This window comes from Thrips palmi, unplaced genomic scaffold, assembly GCF_012932325.1.
Source record: "Thrips palmi isolate BJ-2018 unplaced genomic scaffold, TpBJ-2018v1 HiC_scaffold_5, whole genome shotgun sequence".
NCBI lineage: Eukaryota > Metazoa > Arthropoda > Insecta > Thysanoptera > Thripidae > Thrips > Thrips palmi.
The window spans coordinates 16,133,110-16,152,052 of NW_023144632.1; the positions used below are offsets into that span (position 1 = coordinate 16,133,110).

The following is an 18,943-nucleotide window of genomic DNA, read 5'->3' on the forward strand; positions in this document are numbered from 1 at the left end:
ATGTTAAAAAAATGGAGAGAGAATTGGCAACATTGCAAAAACAAATTCAACAGTGAGTGATTGGCTCATGTCCAAAGTGCTGTTTTTCAAAAGTTTGTCTTGAGAGAGGTAGTTTGTACATTTAAATTTTCTCTGTAAACTTGCTTAGAGACATCTTTTCTTCTAAGCTTTCTGGTAATTCTTGTAAGAAAAGTGGAGGCAGGGACCCTGCCTAGTTTAGGCGGATAGAAAATTAATACTTCTAAGATTTACAATATCCATCACAAAATATTACAATTATGTTATCTCCGATGAATAATGATATTAATAATGATGATAATAATAATACACTTTCAAAGACAACAATATTTGAAAACTGATCCCATTGTTCTACATAAAGGCTATGATTACACAACAAATGTAAAGTAAAGGCCAATAATACGCTACTTTTTGTTTCCAGGTTTAGTACAGCCTATTTCTGATTACCTTGGCAGATATGATGTACTGAGAGGAAGGCACACAAGATGAGCAAAAGATAAAAATAATATGAATAGAAAGTAACAAGTAAATTACACTTTTCAGACAACACCAAGTGTTTTTAAAAAGACCTATGTCGACATATATCTGCAGTTATTCATTACCCTGTTAGCACAGATGCAACCAAATTGTCATGGTCATCAACGGCTTTTGTTTGTACTATGTATATATTGCATAATTTCCTGAAAACAAACAAAAGGCTAGACAAGCACACTTTTTATGCATTCGTGCTTACTGGGTCTGCAGGAATATAACAGAGCATGATCGCTTCAAATATATCTTTTAAAACCATTGTTCCAAAAATACAAGTAATTTCAATTTCTTTGAAAATGCAGTGTCCCTAATCTTAACTCAGTATTGTAAAATGTAATACATCTTTATATAAATAAGGTTGAGTGCATCGTCCTACTAAGTGCTCTGTTGAAGAAATATCTACAGAAAACACTTTACATTTAATCCAATAAGATTATACACTGACACAGCCAGACGTTTAAAGTATTTGAAAAAATGTACAGCTATCAAGGAATGGTAGGGGTAAGTTTGTAACAAAAAAAGAAACAGAGCATTGCCTCAAAAATATAATTGATAAAACTAATGTAAAATTTGATCATTTGCCCATTTTCCTTACCATGCATCACACACAACTTGTTTTAACAAAAACAACATACATTTGTAAGAATTTGGGCTGTATATGGTGTTTGTAGTAAGGCACTCAATCATGCTATGCAATCACCAGTTTAGATATTCGGACAAGAGTAGTAAAGTTGAGAAAAAATATTAATCTAATAAATGCCACATTTAGCATTTTGGTAACACTTCACTCCAATGCTAAATGTTTACAAAAACCATTCTGCTCAATCTTTAAAAAACGGGATACATGAGAATTTAACTACATATCTTATGAAGGAATGTGAGCGTGAGCGGTTGTCTAGCTGTTTCTATTTCCCATGCACCGTGACTGCACACCCTAGCACCACCAGATGCTCTTTGTGCATTAGAATGCACATGAGAGCTAACACATTTTATGCGCATTAGGCACATAATATTCGTATAAAACGTGTTACATTAACACTTTGTTGCAATAATTTTTCACAACCCAACATAATATTGGCTCTCATTCAAATAACGATCCAAAAAAAGCCGGAATTTCAGTTGTACTGAGCCACGGTTGATACATGCCAGCATCTTTGTTGAGGATGATGATTCAAGGGCGGCAAAGTCCATTAACAGCTATATTGAGTTCGAGATTGATACTAATTAACTCGCTCGCTCACGCATTCACACAAAGACACACCTACATACACAAACACGCATAAGCTCGAAAGCTACTTGTAAAAAATATGTATCACAAAAATGTATCATTGTATTCATTCTACATCGTCTCGAGACAATGGACACGCGTTCTTCGCCTCTCACATTTAATACTGTTCCACAGACACAATGACAGGCCTTCGGCACTGCTTAAAACTTGCGAAGGATTCCTTGGCAAAGTAACGCTCATACTTTGCAAGGTTCAAGCAGTGCGTCTTCGCCTCGCCCTATGGTTTGGCGAGGGTTTGGCTTGGTGTTTAATCTCCAATAACACCCTGAAAGGGCACCCGAAAGGGCACCCGAAAGGGCAGAAAGACTACTAGATGTGGCCTTAAAACCTCGATCTGGTGTCAAGAACCGGTGACAGACAATATGTTGATCCAATGTGACCTCTGCGACGGCACGGGCACTCCCTCTTCGCCACCCTCACTGCTCCTTGCTGTCCTTGCTGTCCTTGCTCTTGACCGAGGAGCACTGCGTTTGATGCCGGTCGTGGGGGAACAGGTACGAGAACTCGGAGCGGCCTCGGGCGTAGCTCTCGAACTCGGCTGCACAGAGAAAGCAGAGGTTCGATTACAAACAATATTCAGTCTCAATTAAAAGAGAATAATAATGACGCCTTCCCTTCGTCGAACTTTGACTATTCATATTGACTGTCATGGTGAGCGTCTCGTGTCTTTGAGCGCGGGCGCGATCGGGGGAAGTCCCAAGAGCACCGCCCCGGTGCCGCCCGCCCCGTGGTGCCCAGTTTCGTTTTGTCGATTGGCGGAAATAGCAGCCGTTTAGAAAAGTGGGGCAGTCCGTCGCATCGGGGGGCAGAAACTAGAGCCAAGGCCGACAGAGCGGCAGCGCGGCCCGGCCGGCCCGGCGCCGGCGGTGCTGTTCGACTCGATTGGACGGGACGCCGCCGACGCCTGGCTATCAAACATGCATCGGGTCACCAGGGCGAGCCGCATCGACCGAGGACTCGATTCGGTGGCCACTGCGGACTACCATCCTTCTTACAAAGGGCTCGAATTTTTAAAAATTGGATTCCTCATTAGAGCTAAACTGAAAGACCGAAGAACACAAAGTTATGCCCTCTGCACTGAACAGCAGGTCTGCGGCAACTCAGCAAACCAAGAAGTTAAATCATTCCAATTAGAATTTTCTTATATGTAATTTTAAAATGTATCAAAAAGAACTTTTTAAATTATGTACTTGGAGAAAATAAACTATTTCCAGGGCTTCTTATTTATTCGCCTCGCCTTCTTTCGGACCGAAAAGCTAAACCCACACTGATCGACAGCTGAAAAAATTGACTGATTTGGGTTGAATAGTGGGTACTAACCGAATGTGATCTGCCCCTTGCCGTCGACGTCCACGTGCCGGAAGGTGTCGTAAGCGTCTTCCCAGGAAAGGGCCACCGCGTTGTGAAGCGCCTCTGCCACCTCCTGCACCCCGAGCCGGCCCACGCCGGTGCGGTCGTAGATCTGCAGTGGGGAACATTCACAGTAAACAACACCAAAGGCTCTGCTGTCTGCTGGGTCAGGGCGCTGCAGCATTTTACTTCCGCCACACTGCGTCCGACCCCGCGCAGTCTCACCTGGAAGGCTAGTTGGACCATCTCCAGCGACGTGGTGGCCTTGGAGACGGCCAGCACGCCCAGCAGGTACTCCCTCAGGTCGACCACGCCAGCTCCGTCCTGCACATTGCACAAGGCTCAGAGATCATCATCACCGCGCAGCCAGGCAGCAGCCAACCGTCGCTCGCGCAAGTCGGATGGGTTGCCTACGCAGCCCGGCGCGCGCGCTCGCGGTCGCGGTCGGCCAGCGGACCAGTTCAGGCGGGTATGCCTCAAGACCCTCTTTGAACTTGGTCCCACCTGGGACTCAAATCAAGCCCTAGCAATCCCTTGGCACCGTCGAGCGACAGAAAAGAGGCCGTTTGAAGGACACCGCGACCGAGCTCAAAACGTTGCGGTGTGTGGTGCCTCACCTTCTCGTACAGCTGGAACAGGTGCAGCGTGGCGGGGTCCTTGGCGTCCACGCACAGGCAGTCGGCGAACTGGACCAGGGTGACGGCACTCCAGTCCAGGGCGTTCGGCCCGTGCGGCCTCTCCGTCAGCAGCCGCTCCTCCGCGCAGCTCTCGTTGAGGCTGCCCAGCACAGGTTAGGTTAGCTCGACGGAGACGGACTGACGGTGACGACGGCGGCGGAGCGCCGAGCACCGCGGATGGAGGCACTCACCCCAGCTTGGCGCGCAGCTTGTGCACCTCCAGCAGGTTGGCGGTGCGCGCCAGGCGCATCTGCTTGACCCTGGACAGCAGCCTGCAGTCGTTGTAGGTGTAGTCGGACACCGGCACGTCCAGCGCCCTGCGGCACACAGCGCAGTAGAAGCAAGTCCGCCCGCTGCGTCACTGACACGTCACTGGCACGTCACTGACACGTCACTGGCACGTCACTGACACGTCACTGGCACGTCACTGACACGTCAATGACACGTCACTGACACGTCACTGACACGTCACTCACCTGGCCATGATGCGGCGCACGTTCTGCGCGTACAACTTGGGGTTCTTCTTCTCCTCCTCGCTGGGCCGGTACACCGGCAGGAACTCGATCTCACAGCTGCTGTGCGGCTGGGTGAGCGTCATCCAGAGCAGCTTCAGCCTGAAAAAGACGATGCCATTACTGCAAAGCTGCTGAATGAGGTCACGTTTCTCGATTTGCGGCGAAGGGCCGGAGGTGACGTCGAGCGACTGCTGCGGCTTCGCAGGCTTCGCAGGCTTGGCGCGCCCCGAACCCTCCTCGAGCTGGTGGAACGTGGAACTCACGCGCCCGGCCCCTCCCACGTCCACGTGACCGTGTCCAGCTTGTTGGGGTAGCGGATGCAGACGGGCTGCACGGGCACGCCCGGGTAGAAGGCGCCGTGCTTGAAGGTGATCAGGCAGGACCGGTTGGTGCACGTGCCCTCGGGGAAGATGAGCACCTGGAACAGCAAGGACAGGGTGGTCACACTGAGCCAAACTACGAAACCGCTCCAGCGAGACGCGATTGCTCGAATCACCCCTTGCCGGCAACAACAGTTGGGGAATTCGCTGCCTAGTGGTGGAGAGCCGGAGGGTTGCCTACCAGCAGGCGCCAGTCAGCGCCCGTCAGTGCCAACAAAAAGGGGAATAGGGCCTCAGAAAACCCTGAAAGAAAAATCGAGGCGTTTCGTTCGAGTTCAAAATTGCGCAAAACTAAAGCTGTGACTAAAATTCACTGCCATGATTCTAAACGACTTGAAACAGCTTGGATCACAAAGGATCCTCTGCTTTTCTCGGCCCGTACAAGTGGTGTCTGGGAAATGCCATCGTGAGATGATGATGCGATATGCCATGCGGCCGTAGAGGAGGTTTGTATCACGGCCTCTGGAGAAAAAGGCTAACCTGGGGCCAGTCCGCCGCCGACGTCGCCCTCTGGACAATCTCCTTGATGGACTTCTGGCGCGACAGGGGATCTTCCCGCCAAACGTACACGGGCTGGGTGTAGTTGATGAGCTCTGGAAGCAGGAGAAACTGAGTCATTAAAATGGCTATTCATTGCGGGAAAACGAAACAACGTCACCAAAATTCAATAACGTGATTTTAATTTTATTGGGAGTTTCTGATATTTTTAATCTGGACGATGGGGAAGGCGTAAAAATTTGACCCTCTTTCCTTCCCTTAGAGACCCAGAAGCACAGCAGGGCAGGAAGCTAAAGCTATAGACTCATTAAGACGGTAAGTATAGCTATTTGAATGCATTTTGGTACCGATCAAATATCTGCAAAAATAGAATGACTGACGTACTGATGTGCTCCTGGGCCTGCAGTATGGTATTGTGACACAACCAGGCAAATTTGACACACAATCTAAACAACACAAATACACATCATTATCCCAACAACGACGATGATATGATCTCCGTGCATGTTTAGTAAGCTAGAGCATACAGTGCTGGTTAAAAGTTGGGACACAAGAACAAAAGTAAGAACTAAGATACAGTACTTATTCGTGCCATCTAGGACAAAAAAAAAATTCAACAATTCTCATGCTTAGTTCAACGTAGTCCGTAATGATACAAACATTGAAAATCAACGTTATAAACGTCGGAAATAAATACCTCAAAAAGGTAGCCCGCGCGAGCTTTCGAGCTAAATATGAGGGCAGAGAGGGGTGGGGGGTAGTGGGGGTTAGTGGGGGGACGTACTTCGCAGCCAGACGTTGCGGCCGCTCTCCTTGCGGCAGATGATGCTGGGGTAGCCGGTGAGGTACACGATGCCCGCGTCCAGGAACGTCGAGTGCGGCGCGGCCACCAGGACGGGGGCCTCCTCGCGCGCCGCCTGGCGCCCCTTCACCACCAGGGACATGCCGCCCATCTCGTAGGACAGGCGGCCCAGGACACTGATCCAGCCGCGGACGGTCCTGCGGCCAGTTTGGACTTACACTCTCGGCATGGCGGTCGCGTGGCGGCCAGGGCGGTCACCAGGCGTGCGAGCCACCGCGGTGCCGCCGCGGTGCCGCCGCGGTGCTCCGCTACGGGGTCGCCGGATGAGGAGGAGCTGGCCAACAGGCCGACGGGCCGACAGACATGCACCCTACCGTTCTACTGGTTCTACTCGCGTGAGCTCGCTCCCACCCGGCGACGCGCTCGACGCGCTACACTACAAGCACCACGCCACCAACATGCAGGGCCAACACACTACACACACGACAGCGGAGGGCCTTGGTCAAGGCGACAAGGCCGGGACACCTACTGCCGAAGAAGGGCAGGTAGCCGGTCTCTCCCTTGGCGACGACGCTGGGGCCGCCCAGGCAGACGACTGGCAGGGCGTCGAAGTACGACGAGTGCGGCGCCACCGCCAGCACGGGGGCCTCCTTGGCGGCGGCCTGGCGGCCCTTGACGCGCACGCGGTGGAAGCCGCCCACGGCGAACAAGCCCCGCATCAAGAAGCAGAGGGCGGACTTGGTGTCTCTGCAAAGCAACAGGGCGGTCGGAACCACGACTATCGCCAGAGTCTTCCTCGTAGGCTCTCGGCGAGGCTCTCGGCGAGGCTCTCGGTCCAGCCGCCTGGCCGCGCCGGCCGCGCCGAGGAGGAAGATCCAAGGATATGTACAAGTCGGAGACCGATATTGGTCAATTCTGGAAGCCTCCATCAAGCGGGGCCGTGCAGAAAGTACGTCGTCGCGGATCTTACGCCAAGGTTTCACCTATTCACTCACTCATCCAACGCATAGACAATTTTATTTTGCCATGCAGCAAATTTGGCTATGAAGTCAAATGACTCATCGCATGGAGCAATTAGAGAGTGGAAAGGGTACGGAATCCCGTCCTCTTTGATAAGGCTTCTATAATGAAATGAGAAAATCATCTTAACTCACACCTTAATGTATTTTCAAACGAGAAGCGCAATTTCTGCACGGCCGATGGGCAATGTCAAAGTAGAGGAAGCATGCAAAGCCCGAAAAATGTTTGTACATTAAAGTCGCCCTTTAGCGTCGTTACTGAATTACTATTTGGGGACAGTACCGGAAGAAAGATGAGTGCCCCAATGCCTCGATTGGCAACTTCAATAGGCATTTATACATTCCTTAAAAAAGCGAAGTGATGCTCGTTCAAACTCGATTAGAGAAAGAGATGAGAAATTTTAAATATGAAAAAGGAAACCCAAAACCTGCTGTATTGTTTTACCCACTGGAGTGTATTTCCGTGGGCAGAAAATACAGGCACTGTTTCGTGTTATGCTGATATTTTAAGTCGTTGCTATTTCTAATATTCGGTTTTGCATAAAAGTATTTTTCAGGTTTTTTTTCTTGGTGGATCCTGCTGTCTGCGCCCAGTCACCGGCCTGCTCACCTAGCCCCCTAAAGGCACGAGGCTGCACTCCCCGCGCCAGAACGCCAGAAATAGCCCGGCGCTGCGTCCCACTGTGGGCCAGAAGACCGGTGGAGGCGGCAAAAACTCTAGACACGCTTTGCGCTACAGAGTCGCCAAGCAGGACTCGAACTGAACGTGTGACCGCACCAATGGTTTGCTCTCCGAACGAGGAATCCATTGGTGGGGTCACACGTTCAGTTCGAGTCCCATTCAGCGACTTTGGAGCTCAAAACGCGTCAAGGGTTTCGGCCGCCTGCGCCGGTCTTCTGGCCCACTGTGCGTCCCGGCGCTGCCTCTGGGGCAGGCCCCTGCAGGCCCCCCTATGGCCCCACACCACTGCGGGCTGCAGAGAGGCCCTCTGGGGCGCAGGGCCGCCCTGCCTGGCCTGCCGGACTTGCCAGCCCCCGTCCCGTTACACCCCGCGGCCCCGCGGCCAGCAGCATGAGCAGCATGGTCCATTGTCAGCCTCGACACGATTCGCTGCGTCACCGAGTGACACGCCGAGCCGTGCTGGGCCTGGGCCGTACTTGCGCCGCGGGGACTGGGTCAGCCCAGCCAGTGGACCCGGCGGGCTTTCTGGCGTGTCTTTAGTGGCGATGGCGAGTAACGGAGGTGACAGTGTTGGCAACACCGAGCGGCCGTTCAACACTTGAATCGCGACCGACGCGCAAGCGCGCCTTCGCTCCTTCGGCCCACTGGGTAGCGCGAAGCAGAATCCACGTAAATTGATCTACTCTTGAAGAGAAAGAGAAATTTGTTGGCACTGTCGCGAAGCGTGAAGCGACGGCGACGTGAAGCGGGTGGCTTACTTCCTCCAGCCCGTCATGGGCTTGGTGCGGAGGTCCTCCTCGCTGAGGCCGATGAGGCCGACGCACGCCAGGAGCCATGCCAGCACCAGCAGCACCGCGATGGCCAGCACGCGCAGCGGCAGCACCGTCACGGTCAGCAAGGCCGTCTGCAACCAGAGGACCAACAGTCAGTTTAGCAACAATACCCGGGCAGTGTTTGAAGCACAAGGCAACAGCAAGACATGAGTAATGGGCCGAAACTAGTCCTCGGTGTAAAAATTAGCCTACGGTATGGTTCTTGTTTTTGTTTGATTGTTTGGAAACTGAAAACACAAAGTATCGTAGAAATGGAAGGAAATATCAAGATGAACTTGTAATAGATTCGGAAAGGTTCTGGTTAGTGATCCTTGGGACTTCGTTTAAGGGTAGTTGCCCCCTCCTCTAGTGAATCTTTGTGAATGGCGGCCTGCTTTAGGGCGCGGGGAGAGGGGCGTTTAAAGAATGCCCGGCAGCGCGCTCGCTGCCAAAGCTTGGCCGCCGTCTCGGCCACGTGGACCCCAGCGAGTGCTGAACTTGACCTCTTGTTGAAAAACAAAGCGGAACAGTTGGCAGTCTCGGGAGGGAAAATGCCGAAGACGCCGTGTCCAACCATGACGCGCAGACTTGACGAAAAATACCTTCTTTTTTGGGGAGGCAGGAAGGGGAGGAGGGGAGGGGGCATTGTCGGCAGCTTGCCAGGGACGCATCGGCACATCCAATTTCTCCCTCGTTAAACGTCGTCGTGAGGTTGGTAGCGCCGAATCGTCGGGCCGTTGGTTCGTCTTCTTCCGGTGTATCGCTTTTTTTGTGCCGGGCGCCTGAGAGGTAGGCCACCAGCGCACACGCCTGCGCAACGGGCCGGCCTACCCTGGCAATACCATTACCATTACGGGCTAGACCACACATGATCGTATGCCGTTTCGGGCCCGCCCTGCCAGGCCGCCGGGCCGCTAGGCCGCCACCGGGCGGTGCACTGCGTACTGCACTGCGTTCTGCGCATCTCATCGGCGGCGCGCGGCGCCCTCTGCCTCCTCCAAAGTTCCGCGGCACCGCGGGCATGCCGCGGCCAAGGCAGGCAGCCGCAGCCAGCCGCAGCCAGCCGCTGGCACTCGGCCGGCGCGCTGTAAACCTCGTCACAATCGAGCCGTACATCACCTCGGTCCGCGTCGCGTCGCGGCGAGTGTGCCTTCCGGCGCGCACACACACAAAGACGGCCATAGAGACACACATGCACACGCTCCCGTACACACACATTGACGGAAGGCTAGTGCCCCTGAGTCTTCGTGACGTCGTCGCGCACACACTCGCACGCACACATGCTATTTCAGATTTCCTTTCGGACAAAGAGGCGAGTGCGTTGGCGAGGCAAAGAAGAGGGGTGGGGGCAGCTCTCGGGGTTGGCCGTCGTAGGGGTCCGCACACACACACATACACACGCACGCACGCGAGGCGCACGACCACGAAGACGCGGTGCGGTGCACTGAACGCCAGGGCTTCGGGGCGCTCGTCGGAGCGCTCGTCGGGGCCAGCGCCGCCAGCACCGGGTCGGCGAGGCTCCCCCAGGACACGACGCACTGGTTCGCGCGCGGCCAACTCGTTGACACGCGCTGCAGCAGCCCGGCCCGCCGCGGGCAGTGCAGCACACAAAGGAACCTCCACCGCGGGCACGGCCTGCACCGCCACCGGGAGCACCGCCGCCACGTGGAGTCGACTCGACGAGACGGCCGCAGCCAGCCGCAGCGCCCACGAGAAGTGCGCCGTCACCGCCGTCGCCGCGGACCATAGGCAGAGCATCCCGGTCGACATCCGCGGCCTTGTTCACGCGGCCAGAGCAAGGTGGCATCGTCGCCCAGCCTCCTTGGAGCCCCGGTCCTGCCCTCGGTTAAACAGTGCTGCTTGTGCTCGCTTGTGCTGGGGGTAAGCATTACTTCTAAGGCATGAAACGCGAAAGGCGCGCGGGGTCCGTGACCGCTGCCATCCTCCTCCGCGTCGCTAAAGTGTGCCAGGCAGGCCAGCAGGTTAGGCAGGGATGACGGTGCAGGCCCCGTAGCGGCCCGTAGCAAGTGCCATAGGTGCGCCGTGCTTGCCCGTGCTCTGACCGTCTCCGTCCCCCCAGCCATGTTTCAGATGGACTTTGGGCTCCCGGCCCCAGGGCCCCGCTCGGGAAGCCTCCGGGACGGGCACGGCCACGCGCAGGGCGTGCAGGGCTTCCACGGCGTGCAGGGCGCGGGCCGCCTCATCACGGCGAGCTGCAGCCACCTGGACCTGTACCAGCTGCGCGCGCTCAACCAGGGCGGCAAGCTGAAGCTGGCCCAGGTGCGCCTGCAGGAGCCGGACGTGCAGTGGACGCTGGTCGTCGTCCGGGACTTCGGCGGCGACAGGGCGTCGGTCCGGCTGGCCAACGTGACGGGGCGCGGCAAGGCGCAGGTCAGTGGCACTCACTGCGTCAGTTACCCGTCGTTGGAAAACGACAGCGCGCCGCGACGTCGCCGTCTCACGCACTCCCTCCTCTCCTCGCCAAGGTGCGCTTCACGGGCCGCATCGACACCGAGTCCACGTTCGGGGCCACCACCCCGGGCACGGCGCGGTGCGTCGGCGCCGACGGCCTCATCGACGAGCTCACAAACTTCCTCAACGGCCAGCAGTGCAAGATGCAGGTAAGCCAAGCTCGCCGAGTCGGACGACCGCGCACGGCACGCACGACGTGCATCTGGACGCGTGTCTGCAGGTCCACATTGCCGTGCAGCACACCGGCGCCTCGGCCGAGAACCTCCAAGGGGACGACCTGAGCTCCGACCTCGCCAAGCTACTCGAACAGGGCGTGCTCAGTGACGTCATACTGCAGGTTAGCCAAGAGTGCAAATTCGGCTGTCAAACTGTTTCCTCTCTCTCCCATCATGTCTCTCTGGTCCAGGTGCAGGGCGACAAGGCGAACAAGGGCACGGACATCCGCGCACACAAGGCCGTGCTGGCGGCGCGGAGCCCCTTCTTCCAGAGGCTCTTCATGTCCGACATGGCCGAGAGCCGCACCAGCTCGGTGTCCGTGGACTTCCCCGCCGCCGTCATGGAGCACGTGCTCCGGTATGTAGAGCTGCAGGGCCACTCGCCTCGTTGGAGACGGTCACCTTCATGAGTCCTGGCGTCCGCAGGTTCGCGTACACGGGGCGGCTGGTGCTCGGGGCCGAGGCCGGCGTGGAGGGCGGCAAGCAGAGCGGGGAGGCCGACGCCACCACGGCGATGGCGCTGCTGGCCGCGGCCGACTACTACCAGCTCTCCGGCCTCAAGCGGCTCTGCGAGGAGCGCCTGCTGCAGCGTGTCGGCTTCATCCCTGAGGAGGTAAGCCCGGGCAAGCCCCACTATGTACCAGGACACACGTCAGGCGGGGCGGGCGGGGCTGGCGCCACTCTATCGCACCATGTTACAGGCCCTGCACACCCTGGTGCTGGCGGACCGCTACGGCGCGCGCGCCCTCAAGGACGCCGCCCTGAGCGTGGCCGCCGACCACCTCAAGCCCCTGCGGCAGCGCCCCGAGTGGGCCGAGTTCGCGAGCAACCACCACGACCTGGTGGCCGAGCTCATGGTGGTGCTGGCCGACAAGCTGGAGCAGGCCAACGCCAGCCTGGCCCTTGGCCTGGCCGAGCGGCAGCCCGGCGGCCAGCCCGGCCACCAGGACCACCACGACGCACGCACGCGACAAGCCGGCACGCTGCCCTCGCAAGGCACACTGTTCAGCCTTCGCGGCCCGCCCGTCCTGTGAGGGTGCAACGACTCACAGTGTGGGGGCGAATGCCCGTGGTGATCAGACATTTTTACGACTCAATAAATTAAGTGTTATCATAATTAACGCTTGCAATCCTTCCGCCCGATATCCGCCGATCGACCAGGTGCGAGTACAGGGGAGGGGCAAAGGGGCTTTTGCCCCCCCCCCCCGGCCCTTCGACCCCTGATAGCCGCCTGAAAGGTAGGCAAAAAGGCATTATTTGCCCCCGTCAGTAGGCACAAAGTGCTACCCCTTCTCCCCGTAAAAATGCCGCCTCTGGATCCGCCACTGTGAATGAGACCGGTCAAGCTTTGCGCTGGTTCAGTGCCTCGCGGTGCCCGTGTCCAAATACGCAGCGCCCTGGGCAGGAAGACCAGATTAGGCGGACGACACAGACTAGGAATCCGCAAGCAAAATCATAAATGAATCGATGCCTCTCAAAGCGCCATGAAGCTCAAGAAGTGTCGAAGAGTTAGGTCCGCCTAGACAAGCCGCCTAGCGAACTGTGCGCTGCTGAGCCCGCTCGCGGGGCGGCGGGGCGGCGGGGCGGCGGGGCGGCGGGGCGACGTGGCGGCGGGGCGGCGGGGCGGCGGGGCGGCGGGGCGGCGGGGCGGCGGGGCGGCGGGGCGGCGGGGCGGCGGAACGGCGGGGCGGCACCAGGAACGGGGCGGGCAGGTGGGCGACGGGATGACAGTCAGCATTTCGCGGGGCCAGCCGCTGACGCGGTCATCCGGCTGACTCGGCGGTGAGGTGCACCGCGAGGCTTCGGCCAACAACACGCCGAACTCGGAGCCGCGGCGCGCGCCGTCGTCAGCAATGCAAGGGGCGCACCGTGGTCTTGAAGCATGGGACGGCGAAGACAGCCGGAAAAGGGGGCCACGCCGGCCCACGCCAATTGGCCAATCGATACGTAGCGCCAACGGCCAAGGGCTGCCACGGGCCGCCCCCACGCCGCCACGCCTCCTTCGACCAGCTGACCGCCACGCGCGCCTCACATGACATGACACCCCCGGAGACGAGCCGGGGGGCGTGCCGCTCGGCGTGCCGCTCGGCGTGCCGCCTGCCCTCGGCCCGGGCCACCGTAAGGTCATATGGAAGATAGGTCTGCGCAACCGAGATGCATGCTGGGAGACCGGGCAGCTAATCCCTCCCGAATCCGTCGCCGGCCGCAGCGGAGGACCGCCAGCCTGCCTGCCAGCCTGCCTGCCGGCTTGCCCGGTCTCCCAGCATGCATCTCGGTTGCGCAGACCTATCTTCCATATGACCTTAGGCCACCGTGCCTCGGGCGTTGCCGGCGTAGACGAGATGTCTCAGCCGCGGGCCGCGAGCCCTCCGGCAGCGAGCCCTCCGGCAGCTGCCACCAAAGACCGAGCCGAAGGCCCATGTGGTGAAAGTGGGACGCCCATGCGGGCCGCGCCACGCCGCCCCGTCGCCGCGAGCAGCACCGGCAGCACCTCGCCGAAGTGCAGTGCAGCGAGGCCTCGCTGCCGCGGCTGCTTGCCTACCTGCCAGGGGCTGCCCGAGTGCGGGAGGGCAGGGGGCTCAAAACACCTGCCAAGCCTGGCCGCCCCCAGCTGAGCTAGGTTGGCCTATGCAGGCTGGCACACATTGTAGTATAAAAAAGAAGAAGATACATCTTGCACACTAATGAAGTATTAGACGGAGGGTGAGTGGGGGGTTTATTCACAAGGCCTCCAACAGGCTTCGCTCGGCCGAAATAGAATCAATACGCAAGAATGTGGTGGGTTTCGGCGGCGTGACCACTGCACCAGAGAGAGGGATGGCCGCACCAGCCCCGCTGCTGCCACCGCTGCTGCTACCACTGCCGGCCCGGAGAGGAGGTCACAGCCCCGAAAGTGGTAGCGGAATGCGGCACGGCTGTGCTGCCGGCCATTCCGACCGCTCACCTTGAGAGAAGCCTCGTGAACCCACCCCGCTACAGCCACCCTGGCCGCCCCTCCGCGGCCCGCAATGACCCAGGGAAGACCCGCGGCTACGACGCGCCCCGCCCCGGCCCGCCCCCGCCCCGCACCCCACCCGCGTCGTGTCAGTCTCGCGTCCCCGGGAAACGCGATCCCGCTACACTGCGCGCACCGCGGCGCGCACCCCACACCGCCTGGCCCTGGCCTGGCCGCGCCATTCCCTCTCGGACGCCGACCGACACGCCCCAGGCCCAGACACTGCCACACACGGCCAGACACGGCCCCCCGTGCCGTCGCCGTCTCCGACTCGGAGAAGTAATAACGAAGGACAATTCTGCCGGCTGCCCGCGGCGTGCGCGGTATGCCGCTCCTGGCTGGTCCCAACAATACCGGCACCACAATAGCCCCCCCCCCCCCCCCGCTCGTACCCCACAGCATCCAACGAGTGGACGAATGCCGCGCTCCCAGATATCTGCTTATAACCTCCAAAACACGCGCGATCGCGCGTTCCGCGAAACCCACCCCTCGTTGCCAAACGCGTTGAGGAGCGGTTTATGGCAGAGAAGGAAAGTCTAAAGACAGCTGATGCAACAGTGGACCAGATTTTTGTTGCGCCTTTGTCATAATTTCCAGTCCGTTATGCTATCGCCTCCGAAACAGGCAGGGGTGATTTTTGCTTTAACCCCCGACACACCAAGAAGAAAAAAATCCCACGGGCATAGCGGTTTTCCGGCCTTCGCGCCACTAATTTGCGACGATTTGCAGTAAGTTTGACCATGTGCTGCCACTGCAGACAGCAGCTGTTCGACTCCCAGCAAGGGGTGAGTTCAGTCGCCGACAGGGATGACGACGAAACGAGATTCCCTCCGCGGATGCAACGCAATGCCACGCCTCGAGAGGAGACGAGCAGAGTTCAGCCACACAGCCCACTCACCTTAATCTTTTCGTACGTGGACGCGAACTCCAGGCGGTGCACGAACGGGTTGATGAGCTCCGTCGACAAGTCATCCCCAGGATGCATATTCTCGTTCATATTGATCCTCCCCAGCGATGATTCACTGAGCTCCGTGTTTTAGAGGGCTGCTGCAAGCATATTCTTCCCCTTTTCGGGAGTCCGCGTAGACTCTGGCGAAGCTTCCGGCGCTTAAGACCCACCTCGCACACAAACCTATCACCGCCCCTGCATACGACGAGTGCGAATGCAGCACGCGACGCGAACCGAACAGAGCTGTCTAGCAGACGACAAGACGTAGTCTGCTGGCTCCTGTCACTTCTGGTGCTTTCCGACCTCCGACGCTAGGGGCGCTAGCGGCGCGCCAACTGCACAGTGGTAGCCAACCTCACACAGCTCAGCGGAAAACATTTTGTCTGATCGTTTGCTCGAGTCATATGCCCACAATTGCTTGTTGTGTAGCTTATTTGAATTGATTTTGATATTTTATGATTCATGAACTCGCGAAGATGAGAATATACTTATTATAAGTTTGCCAACTTTCAAGGGGATTTTCAAGACTTTGCAGGCGAGCCTTTGTTTATGATCCGTTAGCCTTATAGGGCATGGGCACATCGAGACAAGTGAAGGTTTCACTGGGGATCATTGAGCGGGAACATTCAAATGCTCCCCTTTTTGTAAGGCATGGTGTTTACTGCTGAAAGAAGATAAATGTTGCAAAGATGCCTAGGCAGGGCGCTAAGCACGCATAGAAGTTGCTGGAGAGTGTTAAGATTGCTTAATCAAACTTTGGCCTTAATGAAAGTAGGACCCCCAGCGATAGCGCCTGCTGGGTAGGCAACAAGCAGTACACAACCGTCCATAACCTCCAACTGCATAGCTTTTATTTGTTTCACGTGATGAAGTCCTAAAATTTTCAATGAATCCAGTTCCTGTAAGGCACGAATGCCAATAAATTCGTGGGCGAGTGATAACCTCCTTTTAAATTTAGATATCTGGAAAGACGTCGAAATTCAAGCTTCCCGCGAGATTGATCCCCAGTGAGTAGAGAACGTTCTGGGTCCCATCACCGCTAGTGACTTCCAAAAAGCCCACTGCCCATGCTCTATGTCAACTAACCTAAGTAAACATGCTTAAGGTGCATTCACGCTCGATGACGCTCGACGCTAGCGTTGACGCTAAGCGTTGACGCTGGCGTGGCGTAGCGTAGTGGAGCGAATTTGAGCAGACGACAGGCGTCAAAACAAGCCCAAAGTGAGAGGTTGCAAAATGCTGACGCTGGGCTCGTATGGTGATGCATAGGGTGTGTCCAGTTTAGCTCGGATTTGCGGAAGTCCGTGCGGAATCCGTGCGGACGCTGCGGAACTTGCGGACGCATGCGGAACTTGGCAGTATTTCTCTGAAAATGGATTGAAATGACTCAACCGACATATTTTTGGAAAGGGGAGAGTGCGAGGATCATCATCGTGTACTCACTTTTTGATTTTGAGGCCTTATTATTGGACAAATGTGCTTTGTTTGACTTTGTAAATACGAGGCGGCGGGCAACATGCTGCGCGCCCGAGAAACTCATTAAAATCATTGCAATGGCACTGGAAAGGGTCACATCGCTATATTTTTGGAAAGGAGGAGGCCAAAGGAGTGCAACAAAACGAAAAAAGGGATTCTACAAGAACTCCAGTTTGAATAGAAGCCGTTTGAAACGTACTGTTGTGAAAACATCGGCTGCGCCGAGGAATTTTTCATGCTCCGCCACGAGAGCTTCTTAGGTATGAGAAATTCGTCAGCGCAGTCGATGTTTTCACAAAAACGTTTCAAACGGCTTCTATTCAAACTGGACGTCTTGTGGAATCCTGTTTTTCGTTTTGTTGTACTCCTTTTGCCTCCTCCTTTCCAAAAATATAGCGATGTGACCCTTTCCAGTGCCATTTTATAGATTTTAATGTGATTTTCGGGCGCGCAGCATGTTCCCCGCCGCCTCGTATTTACAAAGTCAAACAAAGCACATTTATCCAATAATAAGGCCTCAAAATCAAAAAGTGAGTACACGATGATGATCCTCGCACTCTCCCCTTTCCAAAAATATGTCGGTTGAGTCATTTCAATGCATTTTCAGAGAAATACTGCCAAGTTCCGCATGCGTCCGCAAGTTCCGCAGCGTCCGCACGGATTCCGCACGGACTTCCGCAAATCCGAGCTAAACTGGACACACCCATAGCCCCGTACCAGTATCGAGGGTTCAGCGGGGGGTCATGTACTTTCAGTTTAACCTCTATCGTGCTGAAACATAGCCAAAAAGAACCAAAATGTGCGAGTGAAAAACTCCGGACCGACTGGCCGGGGCGTCATTCCGTCACATCCATCCCGAGCGGCACCAGTTGGTCGCGACTGACGACGTGCCGACCAATCGCTGCTCCGAAGTTTGTACGGAGTTTTTAATCGCACATTTTGGTTCTGTTTGGCTATGTTTCAGCACGATAGAGGTTAAACTTAGAGTACATGACCCCCCGCTGAACCCTCGATACTAGTACGGGGCTATGCATCACCATACGAGCCCAGCGTCAGCATTTTGCAACCTCTCATTTTGGGCTTGTTTTGACGCCTGTCGTCTGCTCAAATTCGCTCCACTACGCTACGCCACGCCAGCGTCAACGCTTAGCGTCAACGCTAGCGTCGAGCGTCATCGAGCGTGAATGCACCTTTATATTTTAGTTTTGTTCATCGTCAAAAGCTTAACTTGTGGATTTCTTTTATTTTCACCTCTTTAAATTTATTGTGCAGTCATTTCTTTTTTTAAAAGATGGAAGAACTGGAAAATTCACTTAAGAAATATTTCCTTTTTCTTGGTAAGCACTGTCTACTTTGGGAAAGTGCTGCCAAGAAAGCCAGCAAGTCTTTATGTGCCATTGAGAATTTAGCTGACCAACTTCAATCAGCATCCAGGTTAAAACAATATTCCTGCTAACTCGCGTAACAAACTTTCAAGGTAAACTAACGCTATGATTATTTATTTCAGTACGGGCCCTGATGTTCCAATTAATATACAATTCCCAGACTTGAAACAGCAGATCATCTATAAAACTCTCCTGTCTTTAGAACAAGAGCTCATTCCTATTATGAGTGTCATGTATGTATAAATATAGTATCATAGTAACAAGCCTGACCTCATATATGTATACTAATACATCTGTCCATGTTCTTCAGAAAGGAGATAAGTGAAGCCACAGACAACTTAAACAAGTTGTCAACAATGATTTACAAACATGATGTGAATAATTTCGCATTTGACACAGTATCACTTCGTGTGCTCTTGGAAAGTGTGCATGATACCAGACAATACTATCAAGCTCAGTATCCTTCTACCTGTTACTTCAGATGCCCTTTTTCATCCTTGAATTGATGGTACTGCTCCTTATCTATTTTGGAAGATATGCTGGACTACAAACTGCACTAAGGTGTCTAGATTTCAGAGACAGTAACTCAATCTTCAATTTGCGGAAATGCTTAATAGAAGACAAAGACTTGAAGAGACATGCGGAACGTAAGTTGGTTACATTCACTTGGTGTCATTCACTTGTTTTCTTCCTGCAGAGTTTAACTAAATGCATTTTATCTAATAGGTTGCCTTCTATTTGGAAAATATTTTTTATCAGCCATGAATGCAGAAGAAATTTTCTGATGTCATAAACTTATTAAGTCAATCTTCCAAAATCAGAGCTTCAATTCATGTTTTTTCTGTTTTTTTTTTTTTTTGGGGGGGGGGGTCAATAACA

The 18,943-nt window shown here is 55.0% G+C and overlaps 4 protein-coding genes across 7 annotated transcripts in view; 3 read left to right on the plus strand and 1 right to left on the minus strand.

The window, feature by feature from the left end:
- Positions 1-1,080: 1,080 nt before the first annotated feature.
- On the minus strand, positions 1,081-15,496 carry LOC117650267 (lysophosphatidylcholine acyltransferase 1). 2 transcript variants are annotated; one of them, XM_034393551.1, is made up of 11 exons: positions 15,153-15,496; positions 8,519-8,664; positions 6,589-6,806; positions 5,240-5,352; positions 4,643-4,797; positions 4,341-4,478; positions 4,056-4,181; positions 3,805-3,964; positions 3,413-3,511; positions 3,158-3,299; positions 1,081-2,375 (listed from the first exon to the last, which is right to left on the minus strand). In XM_034393551.1, exons 1-11 carry the CDS (start codon positions 15,249-15,251, stop codon positions 2,254-2,256), a joined length of 1,518 nt encoding a protein of 505 aa, XP_034249442.1. In that variant the 5' UTR covers positions 15,252-15,496; the 3' UTR covers positions 1,081-2,253. The 2 variants fall into 2 exon arrangements, with proteins under 2 accessions (XP_034249442.1, XP_034249443.1); XM_034393552.1 differs by lacking the exon at positions 6,589-6,806 and adding an exon at positions 6,042-6,256 and having other exon boundaries at positions 15,153-15,495.
- Positions 10,254-12,376, plus strand: LOC117650270 (protein roadkill-like). Its single transcript, XM_034393557.1, has 7 exons — positions 10,254-10,453; positions 10,653-10,963; positions 11,059-11,193; positions 11,265-11,381; positions 11,451-11,617; positions 11,686-11,872; positions 11,961-12,376. The coding sequence occupies exons 2-7, from the start codon at positions 10,655-10,657 to the stop codon at positions 12,291-12,293; spliced, it is 1,248 nt and encodes a 415-aa protein (XP_034249448.1). The 5' UTR covers positions 10,254-10,453; positions 10,653-10,654; the 3' UTR covers positions 12,294-12,376.
- A 60-nt stretch (positions 15,497-15,556) lies between the features above and the next one.
- LOC117650273 (uncharacterized protein C1orf109-like) lies at positions 15,557-18,902 on the plus strand. Of its 3 annotated transcripts, none has more exons than XM_034393563.1 (7): positions 15,557-15,767; positions 16,277-16,293; positions 17,952-18,113; positions 18,187-18,297; positions 18,375-18,521; positions 18,599-18,711; positions 18,791-18,902. In XM_034393563.1, the coding sequence occupies exons 3-7, from the start codon at positions 17,971-17,973 to the stop codon at positions 18,847-18,849; spliced, it is 573 nt and encodes a 190-aa protein (XP_034249454.1). In that variant the 5' UTR covers positions 15,557-15,767; positions 16,277-16,293; positions 17,952-17,970; the 3' UTR covers positions 18,850-18,902. The 3 variants fall into 3 exon arrangements, with proteins under 3 accessions (XP_034249454.1, XP_034249455.1, XP_034249453.1); XM_034393564.1 differs by having other exon boundaries at positions 17,971-18,113; XM_034393562.1 differs by lacking the exon at positions 15,557-15,767 and having other exon boundaries at positions 16,277-16,303; positions 17,872-18,113.
- Positions 17,474-18,943, plus strand: part of LOC117650268 (presenilin-1) — a 78,089-nt gene continuing 76,619 nt past the window's right edge. Inside the window, exon 1 of the mRNA XM_034393554.1 lies at positions 17,474-17,871. The gene's annotated coding sequence lies outside the window, so the exon portion shown is untranslated. The remainder of the gene's footprint in view (positions 17,872-18,943) is intronic.

Excerpts from the sequence above, each read along its gene's own strand:
- LOC117650267 (XM_034393551.1), bottom strand. The coding sequence starts at position 15,251 with ATGAACGAGAATATGCATCCTGGGGATGACTTGTCGACGGAGCTCATC. Across the intron at positions 6,807-8,518 it reads CCCATGACGGGCTGGAGGAA|AGACACCAAGTCCGCCCTCT; the intron begins GTAAGCCACCCG and ends GTTGCTTTGCAG. Across the intron at positions 3,300-3,412 it reads TGGTCCAACTAGCCTTCCAG|ATCTACGACCGCACCGGCGT; the intron begins GTGAGACTGCGC and ends TCCCCACTGCAG.
- LOC117650270 (XM_034393557.1), top strand. The coding sequence starts at position 10,655 with ATGTTTCAGATGGACTTTGGGCTCCCGGCCCCAGGGCCCCGCTCGGGA. Across the intron at positions 11,194-11,264 it reads GCCAGCAGTGCAAGATGCAG|GTCCACATTGCCGTGCAGCA; the intron begins GTAAGCCAAGCT and ends GCGTGTCTGCAG. Across the intron at positions 11,382-11,450 it reads TCAGTGACGTCATACTGCAG|GTGCAGGGCGACAAGGCGAA; the intron begins GTTAGCCAAGAG and ends TCTCTGGTCCAG.
- LOC117650273 (XM_034393563.1), top strand. The coding sequence starts at position 17,971 with ATGGAAGAACTGGAAAATTCACTTAAGAAATATTTCCTTTTTCTTGGT. Across the intron at positions 18,298-18,374 it reads ATTCCTATTATGAGTGTCAT|AAAGGAGATAAGTGAAGCCA; the intron begins GTATGTATAAAT and ends CATGTTCTTCAG. Across the intron at positions 18,712-18,790 it reads CTTGAAGAGACATGCGGAAC|GTTGCCTTCTATTTGGAAAA; the intron begins GTAAGTTGGTTA and ends TTTATCTAATAG.